A 26,964-nucleotide genomic window follows, 5' to 3' on the forward strand; every position below is an offset into this window, starting at 1 on the left:
TACAAATAAGTCAAATGATCAAAATAGTCAATTGACTCTTTAAAGAGTTATTGCCCTTGAAACGTTTATCTTTTTACATTTTTTCGTGCAAGTCTATTTCTTCTTCAGAAATCTTCTTCTCTGAAACTATGGGGCCAAATACTTCCAAACTTTAACTGAATGTTCCTTAGGGTATTTAGTTTGTAAATTTTATCTGAAGTTTTGATCCATCCACAAACATGGCCGCCATGGCTAAAAATAGAACTTAGGGGATAAAAGCAGTTTTTGGCTTATATCTCAAAAACTACAGCAGTTAGAGCAAACGTTACATGGAGTTAAAGTGATAAATGGGTCATGATCTATCTGTTATGAAATTTTCAGACATGTTCAACAACCCATTGTTGGGTTACTGTTGGAAATAGTTTATTAAGTCTCCCAAACGAAGTTTGGGAAGACTTATTGTTTTTGCTCAGTTCTTATTATTATTATTCTTCTTCTTCTTCTTCCACCGCTTTTAAATTTGAACTTGTCCGCACCCGTTCTCCAAAACCGCTTGTCAGATTAACTTAGGGTTTCACAGTATGTTAGACTAACATGTCTAGTGGTGCAATCAGGGTTTTGTTTGTGCAATGGGGTTTATAAAGGGGTACTTTGAGGGGCAAAAAGAAAAGAGGATTTTACTATAGAACCCTATGGGATTTTATTTTTTAAAATTTTCAAATGATTATAGATTGAAAACCGTTTGTGATAGACACAATCTTTTTAATGGAAAATGTTCTAAATGATATAGCCCATTAAATGAAATACTGGGTTAGTCCCCAGGGGTCACCCCCACCCCCTGCCATTTAAGAAAGTTCTAATAACTTGAAAGTGGTCAAGATCCCCACCCCTAAATCATATATATTCTTGTTTGTCATGCGAAGATGGTTTGAATGATATACAGGGTTAGTCCCCATGGGTCATCCCGACCCCCTGCCATTTGAGAAAGTTCTAATATCTTGTAAATGGTCGAGATCCCCACCCCTAAACCATATATATTCTGGTTTGTCATGATAAAGCAAATCAAATGAAAAACAGGGTTAGTCCCTAGGGGTCACCCCCACCCCCTGCCATTTAAGAAAGTTCTAATACCTTGTAAGTGGTCAAGATCCCCACCCCTAAACCATATATATTCTGATTTGTCATGCTAAGATGGTTTGAATGATATACAGGGTTAGTCCCCAGGGGTCATCCCGACCCCCTGCCATTTGAGAAAGTTCTAATATCTTGTAAGTGGTCAAGATCCCCACCCCTAAACCATATATATTCTGGTTTGTCATGCGAAGACGGTTTGAATGATATACAGGGTTAGTCCCCATGGGTCATCCCGAACCCATGCCATTTGAGAAAGTTCTAATATCTTGTAAATGGTCGAGATCCCTACCCCTAAACCATATATATTCTGGTTTGTCATGATAAAGCACATCAAATGAAATACAGGGTTAGTCCCCAGGGGTCAACCCCACCCCCTGCCATTTAAGAAAGTTCTAATACATTGTAAGTGGTCAAGATCCCCACCCCTAAACCATATATATTCTGGTTTGTCATGCTAAGATGGTTTGAATGATATACAGGGTAAGTCCCCAGGGGTCATCCCGACCCCCTGCCATTTGAGAAAGTTCTAATATCTTGTAAATGGTTGGGATCCCCACCCATAAACCATATATATTCCTGTTCGTCATGTCTCGAACATTTGAATGACGTATACAGTCAGTCCCCAGGGGTTCCCCCCCCCCCCCCCCCCCACCCCCAATGTTCTAATATCTTGTAAATGGTCAAGATCCCCACCCCTAAACCGTATATATTCCTGTTCGTCATGTCTCAAACATTTGAATGATGTATAGGGTCAGTCCCCAGGGGTTCCCCCCACTCCCAATGTTCTAGTATCTTGTAAATGGTCGAGATCCCCACCCCTAAACCATATATATTCTGGTTTGTCATGCCAAGATGATTTGAATAATATACAGGGTTAGTCCCCAGGCATCACTAATGCATATAACTTTACTGGACCAAACCAATTTTAAGTGGACTTTGCCCAATGTCGGGCGACCCTGGGAATTACGAATTATGGGAGCTTCGTTTGGGAGACTTCGTAACAGCATCCTGTTACAATCATTTCTTGTTTTTATTTAATTTTACTGTTTTTGTTATTTTCTTTAATACCGTATAGCGGGTTATTTTTCGTGGGTGTAAATTTTCGCGATTAAGGGGCAACAAAGTATACGAAAAAATTTGGCGGTTTTTATTTTGGTGGATTCTTAAATCCCAATGAAATATTTTTGGTGAAAACTGAAATTGTTGCAGTTAAAAAGTTGTAAAACTTGACAAAGTGTGTATTGTTATGGTTTTTACCGGAATGACCTCTTATTCATTGATTAAATTCTGATACAGTTAATCATTAAAATACCGCTAACTTAACTATTTGTTACAGGTATTCAAACTCTTGTAAATTTTACGATTGATTAGTTACGAAATTTACCAGACCTTTGATGTACTTACTAATTAGGTTACAAAATTATCATGAGTGTTTTATATAGTTTGACACTAATTAATAAGGGTTATTACCTGATGAGAGTACCTTGCACTCTTATTCTAATTGACACTTATTAATAAGGGTATAGTCATTTTATAAAATACATTTATGTACAATGCCCTTTAGCATTTATCTTGTTAAAAATAACATAATTCGTTATTGACCTGCCGACAGGAAAAAAATAGATCGTTTACAAAATCCTTTAGCCATGTTAACTTCGAAACTACCCAACGTATGCATAAATTTTAGCGGAATTTATTTTTCGCGATTTTTGTTTATCCGCCAAAATAAGCGAAAATAAACACCCAGCGAAAATAACCCGCTATACGGTATTATAATAGATAGAGAGAAAGTATAAATAAATGTTCTGTAAAGTAAGATCTACAAATAAGTCAACATGATCAAAATAGTCAATTGACCCCTTCAGGAGTTATTGCCCTTAAAAAGTTTTTTTTAATATTTTTTGTGAAAGTCTAATTACTTTTTCAAAAATCTTCTTCTCTGAAACTACTTGGCCAAATACTTAAAACTTTAATTGAATGTTCCTTAGGGTATTTAGTTTATAGATTGTATTTAGAGATTTGATCCATTCAAAAACATGGCGGCAGTTTCTAAAAATAGAACATAGGGGTCAAATGAAGTTTTTGGCTTTCATCTCAAAAACTAAAGCAGTAAGAGCAAAACTGACATAGGTGAAAGTGTTAAACAGGTTTAAATCTACCTGTCAAGTAATCTTCAGACCAATAGGACAACTAATGGTTGGGTTACTGTCCAGAAATAGTTAATTTTTAGGAAATTTTACAGTTTTGGGTTATGTATTATCTTTAATATTATTATAGAAAGAGAGAAAGTGTAAATGACAAAATTGTTCAGCAAAGTAAGATCTACAAATAAGTCAAATGCCGAAACTGAAATTGTAGGTGAGCGATATCAAGCTCTCATGAGCTTCTTGTTTCGGGATGTCGGGATTAGGGCCTTAATTTTTGCGGGAATTTGGGATTTCCGCTCATCTGGTAATTTTGTTATTTTAATGATTAATTTTTTCGAGATCCAGGAAAGAATGTTTATTTTTTGGGGAATTCTTGATTCAGTGTTTTTTAATGGAAATTTGAGATGACACCCCTTCTATCCCCCTCTTGTTTGAAAAACATTTTGTTTACATAATTTAAAATTGTTCATAAGAAAGTTTCATGAAAAATGGCATTGGTATAAATTCTTTATTTAGACAATACTCCCACTCACTTACGGAGCTTACCAATAGAGAGGGATTTAAAAATAAATTGTTAAGTAGTGTTTTTTACCACTGAATATTAGCATTAGCCATAAGCCTGATTCTAAACAAACATTCACTATTATCCTACGACTAATTTTGCAAAAAACCTTTTTACAATAAAAATATGTGTAAGCTATGATCAATTCAGTATAACTTACAATCAATTTCAATCATAAGATTTTTTTATGAAAAGAGCCATCGATCTTGAACAGATTTTTCTAATGTTTAGATACTGTAAATTCAGAAATTTTTGCATAAGTTGTGAAGTTGACCCCCTGCCATTTGAGAAAGTTCTAATATCTTGTAAGTGGTCAAGATCCCCACCCCTAAACCATATATATTCTGGTTTGTCATGCGAAGACGGTTTGAATAATATACAGGGTTAGTCCCCATGGGTCATCCCGAACCCATGCCATTTGAGAAAGTTCTAATATCTTGTAAATGGTCGAGATCCCTACCCCTAAACCATATATATTCTGGTTTGTCATGATAAAGCACATCAAATGAAATACAAGGTTAGTCCCCAGGGGTCAACCCCACCCCCTGCCATTTAAGAAAGTTCTAATACCTTGTAAGTGGTCAAGATCCCCACCCCTAAACCATATATATTCTGGTTTGTCATGCTAAGATGGTTTGAATGATATACAGGGTTAGTCCCCAGGGGTCATCCCGACCCCCTGCCATTTGAGAAAGTTCTAATATCTTGTAAATGGTTGGGATCCCCACCCATAAACCATATATATTCCTGTTCGTCATGTCTCGAACATTTGAATGATGTATACAGTCAGTCCCCAGGGGTTCCCCCCCCCCCCCCCACCCCCAATGTTCTAATATCTTGTAAATGGTCAAGATCCCCACCCCTAAACCGTATATATTCCTGTTCGTCATGTCTCAAACATTTGAATGACGTATAGGGTCAGTCCCCAGGGGTTCCCCCCACTCCCAATGTTCTAGTATCTTGTAAATGGTCGAGATCCCCACCCCTAAACCATATATATTCTGGTTTGTCATGCCAAGATGATTTAAATAATATACAGGGTTAGTCCCCAGGCATCACTGATGCATATAACTTTACTGGACCAAACCAATTTTAAGTGGACTTTGCCCAATGTCGGGCGACCCTGGGAATTACGAATTATGGGAGCTTCGTTTGGGAGACTTCGTAACAGCATCCTGTTACAATCATTTCTTGTTTTTATTTAATTTTACTGTTTTTGTTATTTTCTTTAATACCGTATAGCGGGTTATTTTTCGTGGGTGTAAATTTTCGCGATTAAGGGGCAACAAAGTATACGAAAAAATTTGGCGGTTTTTATTTTGGTGGATTCTTAAATCCCAATGAAATATTTTTGGTGAAAACTGAAATTGTTGCAGTTAAAAAGTTGTAAAACTTGACAAAGTGTGTATTGTTATGGTTTTTACCGGAATGACCTCTTATTCATTGATTAAATTCTGATACAGTTAATCATTAAAATACCGCTAACTTAACTATTTGTTACAGGTATTCAAACTCTTGTAAATTTTACGATTGATTAGTTACGAAATTTACCAGACCTTTGATGTACTTACTAATTAGGTTACAAAATTATCATGAGTGTTTTATATAGTTTGACACTAATTAATAAGGGTTATTACCTGATAAGAGTACCTTGCACTCTTATTCTAATTGACACTTATTAATAAGGGTATAGTCATTTTATAAAATACATTTATGTACAATGCCCTTTAGCATTTATCTTGTTAAAAATAACATAATTCGTTATTGACCTGCCGACAGGAAAAAAATAGATCGTTTACAAAATCCTTTAGCCATGTTAACTTCGAAACTACCCAACGTATGCATAAATTTTAGCGGAATTTATTTTTCGCGATTTTTGTTTATCCGCCAAAATAAGCGAAAATAAACACCCAGCGAAAATAACCCGCTATACGGTATTATAATAGATAGAGAGAAAGTATAAATAAATGTTCTGCAAAGTAAGATCTACAAATAAGTCAACATGATCAAAATAGTCAATTGACCCCTTCAGGAGTTATTGCCCTTAAAAAGTTTTTTTTAATATTTTTTGTGAAAGCCTAATTACTTTTTCAAAAATCTTCTTCTCTGAAACTACTTGGCCAAATACTTAAAACTTTAATTGAATGTTCCTTAGGGTATTTAGTTTATAGATTGTATTTAGAGATTTGATCCATTCAAAAACATGGCGGCAGTTTCTAAAAATAGAACATAGGGGTCAAATGAAGTTTTTGGCTTTCATCTCAAAAACTAAAGCAGTAAGAGCAAAACTGACATAGGTGAAAGTGTTAAACAGGTTTAGATCTACCTGTCAAGTAATCTTCAGACCAATAGGACAACTAATGGTTGGGTTACTGTCCAGAAATAGTTAATTTTTAGGAAATTTTACAGTTTTGGGTTATGTATTATCTTTAATATTATTATAGAAAGAGAGAAAGTGTAAATGACAAAATTGTTCAGCAAAGTAAGATCTACAAATAAGTCAAATGCCCGAAACTGAAATTGTAGGTGAGCGATATCAGGCTCTCATGAGCTTCTTGTTTCGGGATGTCGGGATTAGGGCCTTAATTTTTGCGGGAATTTGGGATTTCCGCTCATCTGGTAATTTTGTTATTTTAATGATTAATTTTTTCGAGATCCAGGAAAGAATGTTTATTGTTTACATAATTAAAATTGTTCATAAGAAAGTTTCATGAAAAATGGCATTGGTATAAATTCTTTATTTAGACAATACTCCCACTCACTTACGGAGCTTACCAATAGAGAGGGATTTAAAAATAAATTGTTAAGTAGTGTTTTTTACCACTGAATATTAGCATTAGCCATAAGCCTGATTCTAAACAAACATTCACTATTATCCTGCGACTAATTTTGCAAAAAACCTTTTTACAATAAAAATATGTGTAAGCTATGATCAATTCAGTATAACTTACAATCAATTTCAATCATAAGATTTTTTATGAAAAGAGCCATCGATCTTGAACAGATTTTTCTAATGTTTAGATACTGTAAATTCAGAAATTTTTGCATAAGTTGTGAAGGGATATGTATCACAAAAGTAAAACCTTGCATTTTATATTTTGATAGCATTGTTTGTACGCAGCATTTTATGAAATGTTATACCTAAACTCATATTTATATGCCGCCGCCGTCAGTGGACAAATTGGTTTCCTTTCTCTAACTTTAGTTTGCCTCAGCCAAATGTTATGAAACTTATTCACAATGCTTCATACCACAAAACACAGATCAAGTTTGAATTTGGGTGGCATCACTTTTACCGTTCTCAAGTTATGCCCCTTTATAACATTATATGTAAGCGGGGCATCATCTGTGTCCCATGGACACATTCTATTATTTTTTAATGCTCAACAATATATGCACACAGAAATTTCTGAGTTTACAGTATATATCAAATATTGATTTGTCTTGCTTCTATAAATGTCTATTCTACAAGGTGCTATATAACAATTTCCTCTATGCTAATAACAATTTCATGGAAAAATGCTGTAATGTTTGCTTAGTAATCTAGCACTACCAATAATAATCATGTAGACGTCACATAAACAATGAGCATGGGACTACATTATTGAAAATTGAGACATAGTATGTCATGAAATTTGTCCCAGAGACAAGTTCAAATATTAAAAAACACATGAAATAAACTGAAGTTTGAAAAATTTCCAATTTTGTAGACAAACAGTTTGTGGATCTGATGGGAAGACTTATGGTAGTTTGTGTCAGTTGCAAGAAGAGGCCTGTTTACAACAGAAAGAAATTGTCAAAATTGATTTAGAAAATTGTAATGGTATGTATGTTTTTGCTCCTCTCTGGTTATAAAATTATAAAAATAGAATATGAATAAAAAACATGGTAACTTTCAATAAGACAGACCTAAAACAATAAAGAGTAATCAAAACAGAATGTGAAGAGGTCATTGAGTAAAGCTTAGTGGGGATTAGGTCCATTCCAAATAAACTCGGTTATGGTCCTTGATTGATTAATTAATTTGTTTTATGTAGTTTCCATGCAATAAATTGAGAAATTTTAACCAATTATTTTCAAATTGTAATATGTTGTGTTTGATAACAAAAGGATATCATTTTTAATTTAAAGATTTTCCACTTATGCTATTCAGGAGTTATAGCTCTTGATTGCTTTAACAATGATGCTAATAAATATAAAGAAAATCTAGTTTGTTTTTGTGTGATGTAATCATGTTGTCAAATGATTATAAATTTAAACATTTTTTATAAGAAATGGAAGAAGTGTCATGTGATGGGTTTTCCCCATTGGTTAATCCAGTGACCAATTTAGAATATTACTGTACGGAGGAGAATAGTTGCCCAGAAAAGAGTTACTGTCACCTTAATTTCCATACATGCTGCAAAGAAGGTACTTTATATATTATTGTTGATAATTGATTTTGTATGTTCATGTTTCTTTGAATCAGTTTACCATATACAGTTTTGTGTGTGGTTTAATAGTAAAAAATGGTGCTGGAATTTTTATCATTTTTAGCTTTTGCCATCACTTGGCGTCTGTCGTCGTCCGTCTTCGTCGTCGTCCGTCTGGTGTAAACTATTTCAAACATCTTCTCCTCTGAAACTACTGAACCAATTCCAACCAAACTTAAGCTGAATGATGCTTAGGGTATCTAGAATAAAGTTTGTATTTTATTTTCTGTTTCGTAAAAAAACATGGCCGCCATGGCTAAAAATAGAACGTAGGGTTAAAATGCAATTTTTGGCTTATATCTCAAAAACCAAAGCATTTAGAGCTAATCTGATGGAGGTAAAAATGTTTATTAGGCCAAGTTCTATCAGCCCTGAAATTTTCAGATTAATCTAACAACCTATTGTTGGATTGCTGCCACTTAATTGATAATTTTAAGGAAATTTTGCAGATTTTGGTTATTATCTTGAATATTATTAATGATAAAGATAAACTTTAAACAGCAAAAATGTTCAGCAAAGTAAGATCTACAAATAAGTTCGAATGACCAAAATTGTCAATTGTCCCCTTAAGGAGTTATTACCCTTTAAAGTCAATTTTTCACAATTTGTTCATTTAGTTTGCTTACTTTAAAAAATCTTCTCCTTTGAAACTGCTGAATCAATTTCAGCCAAACTTGGGCTGAATGAGTTTCGGAGTATCTTGTATAAATTTTGTATTTTATTTTCTTGTACGTCAAGAAACATAGCCACTATGGCTAAAATGAAACATAGGGGTAAAATACATTTCTTTGATTTTGAAGAAAATATGACAGATACAAAGAACATTTCAGTGGAAGTTTTAAATCATTCATTAATATATATTGAAAAGCAAAAATAATCATTGATGAAAGATTTAAGCAAAAAATTACAGGTGAACGATTCAGGCTCTTGAGAGCCTCTTGTTTTCTGATTACCTTAGACAATATCAAAGTAAGCTATTGTAATAACACAGTACTCATTATTGTGAATTTCTGTTGTCTTGCTTGTTTCTCGTTTTTGATATAGATTAGACCGTTGGTTTTCCTGTTTGAATTGTTTTACACTAGTCATTTTTGGGGCCTTTATAGCTTGCTGTTCGGTGTGAGCCAAAGCTCCGTGTTGAAGGCCGTACTTTGACCTTTAATAGTTTACTTTTACAAATTGTGACTTGGATGGAGAGTTGTCTCATTGTCACTTATACCACATCTTCTTATATCTATTAAACTTTTAAAAAAATATTCTCCTCTGAAACAAAAGGGCCAATCGAGACCAAACTTTGTCACAAACATCCTTAAGGTTGTTATTTTAGAATTGTTTCCTGTATGAACACCACACAAAAAACATGGCTAATGTGACTAAAATGAAATATAGGAGTCAAAATCACGTTTTGGCTTATCTCTACAAAATTATACCAGATAAAACAAACAATTCACCATCATGTGATGATCTACCATTATTTTTATTGGTGTTAAGTTGTCATTTAACTCCTTATTGGAGTTATTGCCCTTAAAGTATTATCTGTACCAATTATTTTGCATCTTTGGCAATTATCATGAAAACTTTACCTGTAAAAATCAAAAATGATCTCTTTGACGCCTTTAGTGATGTTTTCTGTTAAATGTACAAATTTCTTACTTTCTTATCATTGTAACACTTTTGGGTGAACAAAATGTTGTCGGTTTACTTTAAATATTTAGAAATGATTTATTTATACTTATTTTTTGAAGTCAATATTTTACACAATTCATTTTCAAGCAAAATTAAGTAATTTATAAATATGAGATATTAAACAATGACTCATAACTGTATATACATAATACCAATTTATAGTTTACCCTTCGTTTGAGTTATATTTACTGTAGATTCAGAAATTATTGCAGTCATTTATTAGGGCCCCGCCAAATGGCAGACGCCCTATAGTGATCAGTCTGTCGTCCGTCCATCCGTAGCAAATTGTGTCCGCTCTATATCTAGAGAACCGTTATGATTTCAAAGTTTATACTTGACATATATATTGACCAACACCAGAGGGGGTGTCATAATGTATGTACAACTTCCTAGGTCAAAGGTCAAGGTCAAAAACTTTGGTTTTAGTTGACAATCCCATGTCCTATGGTAAAGATCGTGTCCGCTCTATATCTTGAGAACCGTTTTGATTTCAAAGTTTATACTCGACATGTATATTAACCAACACCAGAGGGTGAGTCCTGATGTATGTATAACTTCCTAGGTCAAAGGTCAAGTTCAAAAACATTGGTTTTAGTTGACAACCCCATGTCCTATGGTAAAGATTGTGTCTGCTCTATATCTTGAGAACCGTTATGATTTCAAAGTTTATACTTGACATGTATACAAATCAACACCAGAGGGTGTGTCATAATTTATGTACAACTTCCTAGGTCAAAGGTCAAGGTCAAAAACTTTGGTTTCAGTTGACAACCCCATGTCCAATGTTAAAGATAAAAAAAATTTACCACACATTATTCACAGGAGGGCCCACAGAGATGGCTCCCATCTCAATGATATCTAGTTTTTGCTATTGTTGGACAAGTGACACAAGTTTTATTATTTCGATTTCAGGAAAGGCTTCATTCCAAATTATGCTATCTAATTTCAGAATGCAAGTCTTTATTTTTGCCATAGCTTTCATTTTGCAATATAAAAACATCACAAAAAATTCTGAATTTACAGTACTTATTGATATCAAAATCTGATAAGTCTCTTTAGTTATTTTATTAACCTGTTCAATAGTTTGTACATATATAAGCACTTATACAACCTTGAATTTATAAAGTGTCATTTTAATTTTGTAGTAATTCTCTTTAAATGGAGAAAAACAGTTGTTTGCAGCCATCAAATATGAAACATATCAAACATATGAATTGATGCAAGCAAATATCAAAATTGAATTCTGTTTACCATGATAACAACTGTGAGAATTATGATTTAAATTATATTTTTTCAAAGCAATTAGGACAGCAGTTTTTACTGTTGTCCAGTCATAAATAGACATGTTGGATTAGAAAGATGTCATTTTAAATTCTAATAATTAAACTGGTGATTCTTTGTTATAAAAGTTTCTATCTTCAGCTCTAGTAAATTTAACTTATAATTGTTTGGAATCATCTATTAACTGTTTAATTCATTATACATTTAATTGTGAGTATTATGTAAATGACACTGTTTTTGGTGTGTGTGTGTGTGTGTTTATGTGTTACACTTGTGCTATTAACACTTAAGAATTTCAGAATGATGTTATAGAAGATTGTAGCAAGACCCCTTATGGATGTTGTGCTGATGGAATTACAGAAGCATCAGGACCAAATTTTGATGGATGTACCAGTGAGTAATCTTGGCCCCATATCTTTTTCATAACAGAATAAAGGATAAATTCAAGATTTTATAAAAGAAAATTTGGAGTTTCTCTATTTTAATTTCCTTCATGTCCCCCCCTTTTTTTTATTCTTCAAAGTTTTCATCAATTTGACTGAATATTGTCAATCTATAACATATTTGTCAAATACTCAGAAAATTATAAAAACATTTAAAAAATAATATGTGCATTAAGATTGTGCTCTGTATAATAGTTTTTTTTTTTTAAATTAACCATGCTAATTGTTAACAATAACCATGAATGTCTTATTTTTTACAGGGAAAACCCATCTAACTATTGGCTGTATTTATATGTTGTCTATGTTTGTTGTATTTCTTCCTTTCATTGGTGTTGTTTCCATGTTTTAAATTATCAGTAGGAGAGCATATCATTAAATGATCTTGTTGTTAGCACAAGGAGAAACAGCACTTTCACATTATAAAGGTCTTTTGTTTCTTGATGTGTGTATGCAACAATAATGTACATAATCTACATTGAATTATACCCCAACCCCTTAAGAGGGGGAGTGTACTGGATTACTTCTCCCTGTCCGTCTGTCCATTACACATTTGTCTCAGCAACAATTTCATGTCAAAGGTTATTAAACAACATGTAGCAGGTGTATAACTTTTCACAATAGTGCATAATATATCTTGTTGTTTATGGATTTTTTTAGGTTATTTTATTAACCATATGTATGAGGTATTTTTGGGAATTGATGGATCTATTGTCAGAAGGATGAAGATTCCTTTTTTTTTTTTAATTTTATTCAAACCCCTCTTTGAATTAAAAACTAATTATGTAAATACGAACAATTATGATATATTGAAATATTGTTGAAAGTAGAGAAATTCATAGGAGATACGTATACACTACCAAACCTTCGGTTACCACAGAAATAATTTTGCTTGACTGTTGAAAAGTTAATATATTTTTCAGGTGTATGTACATGTAATCGCTACGGTACCATTGACAACACATGCCATCCAAATACAAATAAATGTGAATGTAAACATGGAGTGGGTGGAGCAAAGTGTAATTTATGTCTCCCTGGATACTGGAATCTAAAGGGCATAAATGGATGTTCACGTTAGTACAATATTTCAAGATAGTTGATAGATAAATGTTCAGATTTTTTCCTTTTGATGCAAACCTTACCCTAAACTACATGTAACTTATTTTATTGTTTTTTGTTGCAACATTTTGACTTTGCAAGCTTACTCATTTAGAAATTTCTAATATGCAAATGTTAACAATTGGCAGGTCAAGTTTCCGAAACTAGCTTGTAGAGGATCTGTCTGCATTATAATTCTTGAATGAAGATTTGAGAAAAAATATTTACATGTAAAAATTAATGAATTATAGTTAGGGGAAATATTTAGTGACTGTCTTTGTTAAAATCAGGCAATTTAGAAAAATTTCAAAACATGGCAGAAAAAAACCCACCGACCTAACTGTCCTATTTTGAAATTACCCTCATCCTGAGTTAGAAATGGTAGGTTTTTTGTTTCTGCGTATCTGGTAATTCGAGAAATCTCTAGTTAACTTTTGGTTAGAATGATAGCAAATTATGGAGTTAGCTCCCCTTAATTGTTAATTTCTAGTACATTTCAACCAAATTATATCTTGAATTACCAGAACAGGAAAAGGAAACGAATGTTATATTCATGCATCTTTATACAATTTGAACATAAATTAATGTCAACTTGAGTGGTATTTTGTTGTCATGTTTTCACCCCTGCCTGATTCTTAGGCAGATTGGTACTTAAGATTATAACATAACACAAAAATGTGTTCATAGATAAGAAATAACTCGATAAATAGAGTTTTAGAGAGTATACAAAATTACAGACAAATATTTAAAATAATATACCTTATATTATGTGCACTATATTTACATATATGTATTATTTTAAGTAAAAATAATTTTTTTCAAAGCAATATTTTTACCCTTTGAGTTTTTTGGTAGTATTTCAATAACCAATCTCTTAAATTTTTTTTTGTATTAAACACAATATAATTTTAGGTTGTGAATGTAATAGATATGGGTCAACAAGAACAGATTGTGAACAGAGCACTGGTCAATGCCAGTGTAGACAGGGTATGACTGGATTAAAGTGTGACAAGTGTACCAATGGACTACAGATTGGTATAAATGGATGTGATATTTGTATGTATAAATAAAATGTATTGTTTTGTATGAATAAAGGGTGAAATTGGGTTAAAACCATTGAGACAGCAACCCAAAAACAAAGAAATCTTGATATTTAAGATGGAGCCATTGGTTAAAAATCCAAATATTAAAATTATAAAGGAGTAGGTTCGATAAGGCCCAAAAAAGGCCTCCTTTTTAGCTCACCTGGCCCAAAGGGCCAAGTGAGCTTTTCTCATCACTTGGCGTCCGTTGTCCGTCGTCCGTTAACTTTTACAAAAATCTTCTCCTCTGAAACTACTGAGACAAATTTAACCAAACTTGGCCACAATCGTCATTGGGGTATCTAGTTTGAAAAATGTGTCCGATGACCCGGCCAACCAACCAAGATGGCCACCATGGCTAAAAATAGAACATAGGGGTAAAATGTAGATTTTGGCTTATATCTCTGAAACCAAAGCATTTAGAGCAAATCTGACATGGGGGTAAAATTGTTCATTAGGTCAAGAATTATCTGCCCTGAAATTTTCAGACCAATCAGGCAACACGTTGTTGGGTTGCTGCCCCTGAATTGGTGATTTTAAGAAAATTTTGCAGCTTTTGGTTATTATCTTGAATATTATTATAGATAGAGATAAACTGTAAACAGCAATAGTGTTCAGCAAAGTAAGATCTACAAATAAGTCGAACATGACCAAAATTGTCAGTTGACCCCTTAGGGAGTTATTGCCCTTTATAGTCAATTTTTTAACCATTTTTCGTAAATTTTTGTAATCTTTTACAAAAATCTTCTCCTCTGAAACTACTAAGACAAATTTAACCAAACTTGTCCACAATCATCATTAGGGTATCTAGTTTAAAAAATGTGTCCGATGACTCGCCCGTTAACCAAGATGGCCGACATGGCTAAAAAATAGTACATAGGGTAAAATGCAGTTTTTGGAAAATGACGCTATAAGCGGCATGTTTCCGATACCATTGACCAGAACTTATGGAAGTCGATTATTGCCTCCGCCTACTGCACTCAGTTTCATATTTACTATTTTACATACTAACTGGAATCTGCTTGTATTACGCTACACTCGAACAAAGTGTTGTAGTCGGACGGGAACCAGTTTACATACTTTATTTTATTTACCAAAAAGATATCTTGACCTGTCCATATGTTTTTTGTTATTAAATGGTATTTGGAGCTATTCCTTTGTTATATTTTTCATATTTATTCGAGCTTTCACTTTTATGCACATGTCTTACAATCGTAAACAATCGGTATGTATACATGATAAATAGATCCGTTTAGTTATGGTGTTGGACTTTTTACCCTCCAATGATCAGCAATCACTAGACAAAATAGTTCTCTTAAATAATGTCAGCCTTTCATGCCATTTCAACTTTACAATCATTAAAAAAAGTGAAAATCGGAATCATTTTGATATCCATTGGATAGAAACTGGTCTTTATCCAGATTTACGAAGATTTTAAAAATCGGAAATTAGTTATACGGTTATACCCACGCGGTGCGTATGAATCTTTGTGTACTAAATAGGATTTCAGAATATCTCTAGTTTTTAGATCGTAAGTCACGATAAACTCAAACTGAAAGTAAACAGTTGTTTGTAAGACGCAGGTTTACTCACCATAAACAAGCTGAAACATTCAGTAACTGTATGGCATATATTTTAGGTTAAAGACGGTCCCATTCATTTAAAAAGCATTTTGAAAGTAGACGATGGGATTATTTCAGGTTTGGGGAACGAGTAAATTATCACAAAGTTCATTTCTTGACGACCTCATAATTTCATCATGTCGATGGTACAAATCGATTTTTACTGTTTACTGTCACTTCTCATGTTTTGTATTTAAACGGTCGTTTATTTTTAAACCCGAACCAGGCATATGCATTCTGTAATTGTGCAAATCTTCGTTCTTTGGTCAATTGGCTTATGGATAGTTGTATCAATTTCAACTCTTACATTATTTTTTTTTTAAATATATTTGCATTACACATTAAAAGGAAACTGAGATTTGGATAGTTCCACTTCAAGGTAAAAATGTTTATCTCTTGTGAAATGAAATAAAAAAAATATTGTAACACTTAAGTTTATTAATAAAGATACTATTACGTGTATTTCTGTATTGGCCTTATTATTGGTCCTCAGCCAGCAGTATTGGCCTTCCGCTTCGCCTCAGACCAATACACCCAAGACATGGACCAATAACAAGGCCAATACAGAAATACTTACGCAATGATATTATAGAATGACAGTATGGTTCAATAGCGGGAATCAGCCCCTCAACTACTTTTTACATAAATATTAACTTCTGGCTTCAACGCTTTGTTCGTCTTGTCTGGAGATCTTGCTGTAGTTTCAGTTCAGCAAGCATTTTAGAGACGTATCCCGCCCATCCTCTTTTTACTTGTAATCTCTGGTGATAGATTTTGTCGCTTGACATTGTATCCTTTCAAGCTTTTTTTTTTTGTTACCGTGTAGGGGTCCCATACTATGGCTCCATATTAAATTATAAGATCCATTCCTAAACATCTAGGTCATTGTTCTAATCTGACACAAATTTCAATAACTGGAATGCTACCCAAGTTGAATATATGGTGACCCACGAGAACAGCATTATCACTATTGAAATTGTGTTTAATACCATGATTGTTCAATGTCATTCACTTAAATGGAGTCAGACATTTGACCTGAAAGACATGAAAGGTGGTGTGGAAGTGCAAAATCAAAAACTAACTGACTATGATATATGGTTAAAGAATGAATATCAATTACATTGGAGGGGCCTCGGTGGCCGAGTGGTCTATTTAGTTACTACTGTAATCACTAGCCAGTCAACACTGAGGTTGTGAGTTCGAACCCCGCTCGTGCGGGTGCACTCGACTCCAATCTTAATTGACTAGGATTATCAGTTTTCCTATCGAAGGTCGTGGTTTTCTCCGGGCACTCAGGCTTCCTCCACCAATAAAAACTGGCTGCCACGAAATAGCCCAAAAGCGGTGCTTAAAAGTGGCGTTAAAACACCAAAAATCAAATCAAATCAAATCAATTACATTGGTCAACATGGTCAAGGGCAGAGTTGTTATAAAATAACAATATGCCAGAGAAGTGGTTTCAAGTTTCATATAAAGCGACCTGACTGACATGAAATAAAAAATTGAAGGAGTATCCCTATTTGTCTAATCTTCAAGGTGAAATAAAACTAGTAAAACAATATTATACTATTGTCTAAATATACAGAAATATAATTTGCTTCAAGTAACAGAGATAACTAGGTCACTAGTAACTTATTTAATGAGTATGTGGGGTATAAGAGCTTGCTAACAACAGGCTCTTCATAATCATTTGGTTTGAAAAGGATACTAGTAGTCTATATTCTTGATTTAGAAAAATGTAATTGCAACAAAAAAATCACATTACTTAGAATACTTTAGATCATTCAGGTAGTCTTTATTTATATGTACAAAAGAACAGCCAGTAGTCATTGGATATTGTAGATCATTCAAATAGTCTTGACCTTTTTATTAGTACAAAAGAACAGCCAGTAGTCATTGGATATTGTAGATCATTCCGGTAGTCTTAACCTATTTATTTATACAAAAAAACAGCCAGTAGTAATTGGATACTGTAGATCATTCAGGTAGTCTTGACCTATTCATTTGTACTGAAAAAACAGACACATATACGAATATCAATTATATGCTTACTAGACATGTTGCAATGTTAAACTTATTACGGTATGTGAAAATCAAGACTTGCATAAAAAATATCACAATATTAGAGACCGTGGCATCATTTTTCCTCAGAGCTTTCAGCTCTTTGATTGGCTCATATCTCTGAAACCAAAGCATTTAGAGCAAATCTGATGGGATAAAATTGTTCATTAGGTCAAGATCTATCTGCCCTGAAATTTTCAGACCAATCAGGCACGATGTTGGGTTGCTGCCCCTGAATTGGTGATTTTAAGAAAATTTGCAGCTTTTGGTTATTATCTTAAATATTATTATAGATAGAGATAAACTGTAAACAGCAATAATGTACAGCAAAGTAAGATCTACAAATAAGTCAACATGACCAAAATTGTCAATTGACCCCTTAAGGAGTTATTGCCCTTTATAGTCAATTTTTTACAATTTATATAAATTTTGTAAATTTTTGTAAATTTTTACAAAATATTTTCCACTCTAACTACTGGTCCAAGTTCATTATAGATAGAGATAATTGTAAGCAGCAAGAATGATCAGTAAAGTAAGATCTACAAACACATCACCATCACCAAAACACAATTTTGTCATGAATCCATCTGTGTCCTTTGCGTGATATGCACATAGACCAAGGTGAGCGACACAAGCTCTTTAGAGCCTCTAGTTTAGCTGAAATTACAAATTAGGATTAATTGACCAATATCACAATGAATCATAGCTAATACAGTGACTAGATATGAAATAATAAAATTGAGAATGGAAATGGGGAATGTGTCAAAGAGACAACAACCCGACCATAGAACAGACAACAGCAGAAGGTCACTAACAGGTCTCCAATGCAGCGAGAAATTCCCGCACCCGTAGGCGTCCTTCAGCTGGCCCCTAAACAAATATATATAAGCCTTTTTCTTGAAAATTTACGTTCCTGCGTTTTATTCATGACGTCACAAATAGTACTCATTTTTATTTTACACCATAAAATCAATGAAATTGGGTAAATTTCCTTTGATTATTGGACAGGAAACATAGAGCGCAAGGACGACAAAAAAGATCATTAAAGATAATGTTTGTAAAGACATTTTACATGTCTAACTTGAATATTTAGTTTGTCGATGCCTGCCCTCTATGTTTCCTGGTCCTTAATTTGGTTGAAATCTGGCCGATTTTGGCAAATTTCACCAAAATCTCTTATCTTGACCTATTTGGGATGTAAAATTCAACGCTCTAGAAGAAAACTTTGACACAAATAGTTCTATCTAACTTTCTCACATGTCCTTAAGTCAACTTAAAACATTTTTTATCTTGTAACATTGAACTTTATAATCGGGGCCAAATATGGCCCTTACCGAACTGACTCCTTTACTATATAATACTATGGAAGCATAGATTTGATGCATATTTGAGATGAATAAATTTGGATAACAATTATTTACTGAACGAAGGACTGTAATTGTCATGTCTTCCAAAATTTGATATGCACCATTATGACTTGGAAGATGCCTATGGGAAATAGTTTGTGTCCCTAATGACCATTGATATGCTCCATTAGTTATAGCTACATTATAATATCATTAGTGGAACTAGCGGAGCAAGAACTGCTTACCTTTTGTTGGCTCCTTTGATTTGTTTATCTCTAGTTATTGTAATGAACATAATTGGGTAAGAGTATTTACGTGTTCAAAGGTTTATGAAGTTTGGTAATGTCTTAGGATACATCAAGCAGTTTCACTGGCTACACTTTTAGATTCATGAATTAAACCACTCCTTTTATCTTCCTTAAAATGATGATTTTTGTACGCCTGCAAAAAAATTGCGTTCGTATAATGCTATCACATCGTTGTCGTCGTCTGATGACAATTGGTTTCTGGACAAAAACTTTAATTTAAGTGTAATGATCTTTATGAAATTTAAGCTAAAGGTTCAATACCACAAAAGAAAGGTTAGGAATACAAGGTACTTGATAACTTATTGATGTTTTTGGTAGATGGTGTATCAATACAAGGTACTTGATAACTTATTGATCTTTTTGGTAGATGGTGTATCAATACAAGGTACTTGATAACTAATTGATATTTTTGGTAGATGGTGTATCAATACAAGGTACTTGGTAACTTCTTGTTATTTTTGGTAGATGGTGTATCAATACAAGGTACTTGATAACTAATTGATATTTTTGGTAGATGGTGTATCAATACAAGGTACTTGATAACTTATTGATCTTTTTGGTAGATGGTGTATCAATACAAGGTACTTGATAACTAATTGATATTTTTGGTAGATGGTGTATCAATACAAGGTACTTGGTAACTTCTTGTTATTTTTGTTAGATGGTGTATCAATACAAGGTACTTGATAACTTATTGATATTTTTGGTAGATGGTGTATCAATACAAGGTACTTGGTAACTTATTGATATTTTTGGTAGATGGTGTATCAATACAAGGTATCTTATTGATGAATTATTTTGGTGTATCAATACGAGGTACTTGATAACTTCTTGTTATTTTTGGTAGATGGTGTACCAATACAAGGTACTTGATTACTTATTGATATTTTTGATAGATGGTGTATCAATACAAGGTACTTGATAACTTATTGATATTTTTGGTAGATGGTGTATCAATACAAGGTACTTGATAACTTATTGATATTTTTAATAGATGGTGTATCAATACAAGGTACTTGATAACTTATTGATATTTTTAATAGATGGTGTATCAATACAAGGTACTTGATTACTTATTGATCTTTTTGGTAGATGGTGTATCAATACAAGGTACTTGATAACTTATTGATTTTTTTGGTAGATGGTGTATCAATACAAGGTACTTGCATGGAATTGATCTGTGGCTTTGGTGGTGAGTGTAAAGAACAAAATGGCAGGGCATATTGTGATTGTAGTAATCTCCCTTGTTTACCGAAAGATCATAAAAACTCTGCAGTAGTATGTGGCAGTGATGGCAGGACGTACCAGTCAGAATGTCAACTACAGAGAACTTCATGTGAACAACAAACACATCTGTACATGCACCACCTAGCTCCATGTCATATAAATGGTAGGTTAAAATAATTAAAAAAGGATTGACAAATATTAATTTTTTGTGGAAATGTTGGAGATATCTCTTATTATACATCAGTATGTTCTGCGTTTTCAAAGCTGACTCACAAGAAAGTTTTAAATGATGAATCAGCACTAATATTTTACAATACCTTAATGCAGATATCCTTTTTTTATGTACATTTCATTTGGCTTTTTGTGCATATAGACATAATCTAGTTGGCCTTTCATATTTAATTTCATTTCAGATGACAGAAAAACCACAGCACCTATGCATCCTAATAGACTTTCTAGGAAGACAACAAAACACACAGATGATGGAGAAGCCGATATTACAAGGTCAACAGAAAAACCTAAAGGTCAAACAGGTCCTAGGTCTTCTCCTATAGGTAAGATGTTACAAGGTCAACAGAAAAACCTAAAGGTCAAACAGGTCCAAGGTCTTCTATAGGTAAGATGTTACAAGGTCAACAGAAAAACCTAATGGTCAAACAGGTCCAAGGTCTTCTATAGGTAAGATGTTACGAGGTCAACAGAATAACCTAAAGGTCAAACGGCCTAGGTTTTCTATAGGTAAGAAGTTACAAGGTCATCGGCTTTTGTTCCATGATTTGTCCTTGGAAGGGACTGTAAATTCTTGGCCATTATCAATGTTTGTGTCTGCAACAATGCATTTAAATTGACGGCCGGTGTAATGATCATGTATTGTAAATTTTGCGCTAAAATTCTTACCACAAACATATTCAATGGTTGAAGCATATAATCTGTAACCCATGTTTCATGAGGCCATCTGTGACAGGGGACCAGTTTAGTGGTTTGAACCAGATAAAGGAACATGTCATAGTTGTCCAGATTACCATGTCACTGGGGCTTCATATTTAATGTTGAAACTCAAAATTGTGCAGTTATCCTGTAATTAAAGACCGCTATCAAATGTATTGTTCATGTTATCTTGGCTGTATTGTAAAGGTAATTTCGCTGTGAATTGTCAGAGGTTACTCAGATAGAATAGCTATATTCCCTTGATGGCAATTGTATAGAAAATTTTTTCCAATTTCAAAATATACTGTAGAAGTTTTGCAGCCTTTTGTTCAAGAATGCTGATGAAATTTTAAATATTGTTAAGATTTTAAAGTAAAAGCTTGAAATGAATATTTGATTTTTGTCCACCATTTAAAATCTATCTTTTATGTCTAATTTTCAGTTAAAATTCTAGACAGATGTCTCAATGGTGACTATTGTTCAGCTGGTAACAGTCAATGTCGACAGGGAATCTGTCAGTGTAACCAAGGATACATGTCATCATCAGATCTAAAGGAATGTGTGGGTAAGATAAATCAAATGGTTTGTTTAAAATTCTCAAACAGCTTACAAAGCTTACAAATAAAAGTTATTAGCAGGCATTATAATCTGTGATTTATTGATGTTATCAAACATTTGCATTTTTCAATGCACACATGTCAGGGGCAGATCCAGGATTTTGAGGGAGCTAAATACCATAAAACATGACATATATATGTAGGACTCAAATCTATGGTGGGTTCCAAATGTATGGCAGATTCCTAATCTATGGCAAATATGACATTACAAATCAAATCTATGGCACTTTTTTTGTTTTCTCCAAATCTATGGCAGATCTTGAAATTGCGTAATTTTCGGGGGAAAAGAGTAACATACAGCGTCACAATTAAATTAATTACGTCGTCGTCATCGCCGCCGCTAACGTTGGCAGCTCCGGCATAGATTTGAACACCATATATATTTTTTTCTTTTAATTGTATGATGTAAACCAAAAAGAAATATTTAACACGGGGCTCACAGATTTCAAATTTTTACAAACAAAAACACAGGGAAACACTCTCCCTCTAAAACAATTTGCTGATGGTTTAAAGGAAGATGTGCTGTACTGTCCGAATCCCGCAATGAATAAAGGCACGGCTGTTTTTAGTAGTGGATATTTTAGGAAAGGAGTTATAATTAATATTTTAGCATCTACGCCTGGCAAAGTATATAAAGTGAGAGATGAAATTACAGGATACCACTTTGACTTAAATCGTCATTAGTTAAAAAAAAATTAAATAACGCTCAAATAAATATGATATGAAAAATTAAACTGTTTAATTCTTTTCATAAAAAACTGCTTTCTTTGTTTTCATGGGACTACCATTTTTATTAGTTGGTTTAATAAATAGACTAAACAGGTACCATGCACAGATAAGAAATGCTTATTTTTCCGGGGCGCATCATCTTAATCCTGAAGTCTGTATTATGGTATGGAATGTTTGTTTCAAAAATGTTTATAAACATGCTTCCGTTTTTATACATTTTCACTTGTTTAAGAAAAGGCATCGGTCGTATATGTACTGCCTTGTTTTCCATATGTACAAAATTTGCCATAGATTTGGAAACAACAAAAATCCGCCATAGATTAGGAAATTACAAAACTTGCCATACATTGGGATTGTAACAAATCTGCCATAGATTTGGGATGGCATGACATCATATTTGCCATAGATTAGGGATCTGCCATAGATCTGGAACCCACCATAGATTTGAGTCCTACATATATATATCGACAAACACAGGGAGGCGGACAATTTTATGCTAAAACAAGATATATTTTCAAATAAAAGGGTTTGCCGTCTGTCCTCTACACTCCCCTTAATCTGCCACTGGATGTAGCGTGATTCAAATCTAGCAAAGAAGTTTGCTGAAACTTGTGCTGTGGGCTGTATTGAACTTGTAGTGAGGTGATAGCTTCTGCTCCATGTTTAAGACTGAGTTATGACTATGCGATAAACAACATTAATAAAAGCACTGATTTTGGATTGAGCAAGTGCGAGTGATCATTTTGTGTCATGGATTGATACACCATATCCCATACTTTTAAGATTTGATTTGAGTTAGGGTATTGTCTAACAAGCAAGATAAACAGCTTTGCCATTATCATAGAATGCTAGTTCTTTGAGTTATGATTTAACTGCTTGACAAAAAAAGTCAAATATCCAAATAGTTTGATGAAATGAGAAGAACCATAGCAAAAAAAAAAACCAAACAAATTGGCAGCTGTAGTTTTAATTCATTGTATATTGCAAAAATACCTCAAAAGACTTCTAGAGGTCAGCATACTGTCATCAAATTCATGCACCTTTCTGTACATTTCCTATGTCACAATGCTTATGTTATTACGTCACAGTAAGAACAAATTGTTCAATGACGTCATTTATACCCATTTGGCCTGGGGTCAACCGATGTTCAATCAAAATAAAGTATGATTTTGTACAATATATCTTATTGCATCTCTATCAGGGTAGCCAAATATTTTTTAAATGTACAGGTTAACAAAACTATTTCTGCATTTATATTTTATTCACAAACTACTCAGAAAGTAAGACATTAGTTTAGTTGAATTTAATTTTATATATTTGCAGAGGTGGAAACACTAAGACCTGATGAACATATAACAGATGATTCCTGTATAAATAATCCTTGTCGTAACAATGGTTTATGTCGATTAGACAGAGATTTGGGTTACAGGTGTCTATGTCCGATTGGTAGACTTGGATCTATTTGTAAAGACAGTAAGTCATGTGTCTATGTCCCATTGGTAATCTTGGATCTATTTGTAAAGACAGTAAGTCATGTGTCTATGTCCCATTGGTAGACTTGGATCTATTTGTAAAGACAGTAAGTCATGTGTCTATGTCCCATTGGTAGACTTGGATCTATTTGTAAAGACAGTAAGTCATGTGTCTATGTCCCATTGGTAGACTTGGATCTATTTGTAAAGACAGTAAGTCATGTGTCTATGTCCCATTGGTAATCTTGGATCTATTTGTAAAGACAGTAAGTCATGTGTCTATGTGCCATTGGTAGATATGGATCTATTTGTAAAGACAGTAAGTCATGTGTCTATGTGCCATTGGTAGATTTGGATCTATTTGTAAAGACAGTAAGTCATGTGTCTATGTGCCATTGGTAGATTTGGATTTATTTGTAAAGACAGTAAGTCATGTGTCTATGTCCCATTGGTAGATTTGGATCTAGTTGTAAAGATAGTAAGTCATGTGTCTATGTGCCATTGGTAGATTTGGATCTAGTTGTAAAGACAGTAAGTCATGTGTCTATGTGCCATTGGGAGATTTGGATCTATTTGTAAAGACAGTAAGTCATGTGTCTATGTGCCATTGGTAGATTTGGATCTATTTGTAAAGACAGTAAGTCATGTGTCTATGTGCCATTGGTAGATTTGAATCTATGTGTAAAGACAGTAAGTCAGGTGTCTATGTCCCATTGGTAGATTTAGATCCATTTGTAAAGACAGTAAGTCATGTGTCTATGTCCCATTGGTAGATTTAGATCCATTTGTAAAGACAGTAAGTCATGCTAACAAAATAGCTTTGTTTTAATTTTTTTTAGATCAAAGCATTGCCTGAAAGAATATAATCATATTTATGCAGTATTAAATGGATTATTGGTGATTCTTTTTGGTTTTTTTTAAATGAAAGAAAAATTCAAACCACTTCTAGTCTATTAAAAAGAAATTGTATAGCTGGGTAAACAGATTATACCACACACTCCAATTAATTACAATATTTACCAACTCAATTTTCAACTTTTAAATGCAAGATTTACTTGGCAACTTAAGGGCATACGATACAGTTACAAGAAAATAGTGATGTTGCTAACGTAAAATGTTATTTTCCCAATGTCAAACTGTGACATATCAGGAAAAGATGCATTTTTCAACTGATTTTAATCATCAGCTCGAAAACAGTACATTGAACCCTCTTTTTAAAAATGACATTTGAATTGATTATGTATGAAGATTAGTTGTACCAATTTTTATGAAAAAATTATCGAGGAATTTTAAAAAAATTAGATAAATATACAGCAAAAAATGCTGTTTTTTCTTCAATCATAAACATTTGATAAAAATGAATTATTTTCATAGAATTGATACACAAAATTAGAGCATACAAATTAGAGTAAAGTAGATATTCCAAATCTGTTCACAAAAATCTGCTTGTATTTATCTTTTGGAACAAAAAGTTAATTTTGAGTAAATATAAAAAATTTAGATCCCATTATCTTTAAAAGTAGCACATGAAGGTATACTTTTTATTACATATTTGAATTAACTAGACGAAAAATACCTTGCAAATTTTTCATAAAAAATTCACCGTGGTATCGAAACTTTACATATGCCCTTAAAATTTTATTATTAAACTTTATCGTTGGGAGATAGTAAATATTGTTACTTTATCTATACCAAGTCCTGTTTTTTTTTCGTGTCATCTTAATTGATTTTGGAACTTTTTTTCAGATGGACGAATCACTACTCCATCCTTTTCTGGCATGTCACAGTTGATATTACGACACTACATCCAAACTGACCATGAGATAATTATTGATATCAGTTTTAAAGCCTTGAATTATGATGGACTACTACTGTTTAGCAGCCAGTTTCCTAATGGGTCTGGAGATTTCTTGTCGCTCTCACTTAGAGATGCATATGTAGAGTTCAGGTAATCACGGAATTAATTCCTCGCTGTGAAATTTTCATTGCAAGAACAACTAATCACATCTTCCTGAAATTAGGTTTCAGGCTTCATGTGATCATGCTTTTACTATGTGGTGCATTTCAGATCTATTATTCATCAACTTCCTATTTACTGAATTTTTATATTTCCTTACATATAATGACCATGTACAATGTATTAAGTTATTTTCGGGAACTACAGATCAGGGCATTTTGAAATTTGGTATCAAACTTCATGTGAGCATGCTATACTGTGATGAATTTTCAGATTTATTGCCGATCCATTAGCTGTTAACCTCACAAGGAGATGTGTATGATTGCCAATGAACTTATTTTTTTTCTCGATTCAATTTTGTCTGTATGGATTTATTGAAATTGCTTACTGTTTTCATTCAATAAATTATAAACTGTGAAAAAAAACCATGAAATCATAAATGGTTAATTCATTTAGATTTTTGATTGATTATTCATACATCTTATCTAGAAATGGTGAAATATATTTTGCATTGTATTATTTCTGTAGATTTGATGTTGGTGGTGGTCCCATGATACTGAGAAACAGACATAGGATACAGCTCAACCAATTTATCCATGTGACTGCCAGTAGGGACGGTAAGGACGGCTCACTTACAGTAGACAAAGAATCTCCAGTGTTAGGGACAGCTCCAGGATCATTGGTATCTCTTAATTTAGTAGACAGACCATTTTATTTAGGAAATCCACAAAGTGAAATAAATAAGTGAGTATTAATAACCAAAATATAAATTTATTCATACCTTCATTTATAGTAAAATCTTGAGTGTTAATAAACA

The 26,964-nt window shown here is 33.2% G+C and overlaps 1 protein-coding gene across 3 annotated transcripts in view; it reads left to right on the forward strand.

The window, feature by feature from the left end:
* Nucleotides 1-26,964, forward strand: part of LOC127719658 (agrin-like) — a 178,340-nt gene that overhangs the window by 128,876 nt on the left and 22,500 nt on the right. For 2 of the 3 annotated variants that reach the window (XM_052225884.1, XM_052225886.1), the window contains 11 exons: nt 7,533-7,645; nt 8,095-8,232; nt 11,553-11,654; nt 12,625-12,774; nt 13,712-13,855; nt 20,360-20,608; nt 20,859-20,999; nt 21,815-21,937; nt 24,042-24,191; nt 25,937-26,138; nt 26,676-26,891. In XM_052225884.1, coding sequence (XP_052081844.1) covers nt 7,533-7,645; nt 8,095-8,232; nt 11,553-11,654; nt 12,625-12,774; nt 13,712-13,855; nt 20,360-20,608; nt 20,859-20,999; nt 21,815-21,937; nt 24,042-24,191; nt 25,937-26,138; nt 26,676-26,891 — 1,728 coding nt within the window. The remainder of the gene's footprint in view (nt 1-7,532; nt 7,646-8,094; nt 8,233-11,552; nt 11,655-12,624; nt 12,775-13,711; nt 13,856-20,359; nt 20,609-20,858; nt 21,000-21,814; nt 21,938-24,041; nt 24,192-25,936; nt 26,139-26,675; nt 26,892-26,964) is intronic. The other variant, XM_052225885.1, reaches the window with a different exon arrangement.

This window comes from Mytilus californianus, unplaced genomic scaffold (assembly GCF_021869535.1).
Source record: "Mytilus californianus isolate M0D057914Y unplaced genomic scaffold, xbMytCali1.0.p SCAF_11, whole genome shotgun sequence".
In the NCBI taxonomy this organism is placed as follows: Eukaryota; Metazoa; Mollusca; class Bivalvia; order Mytilida; family Mytilidae; genus Mytilus; species Mytilus californianus.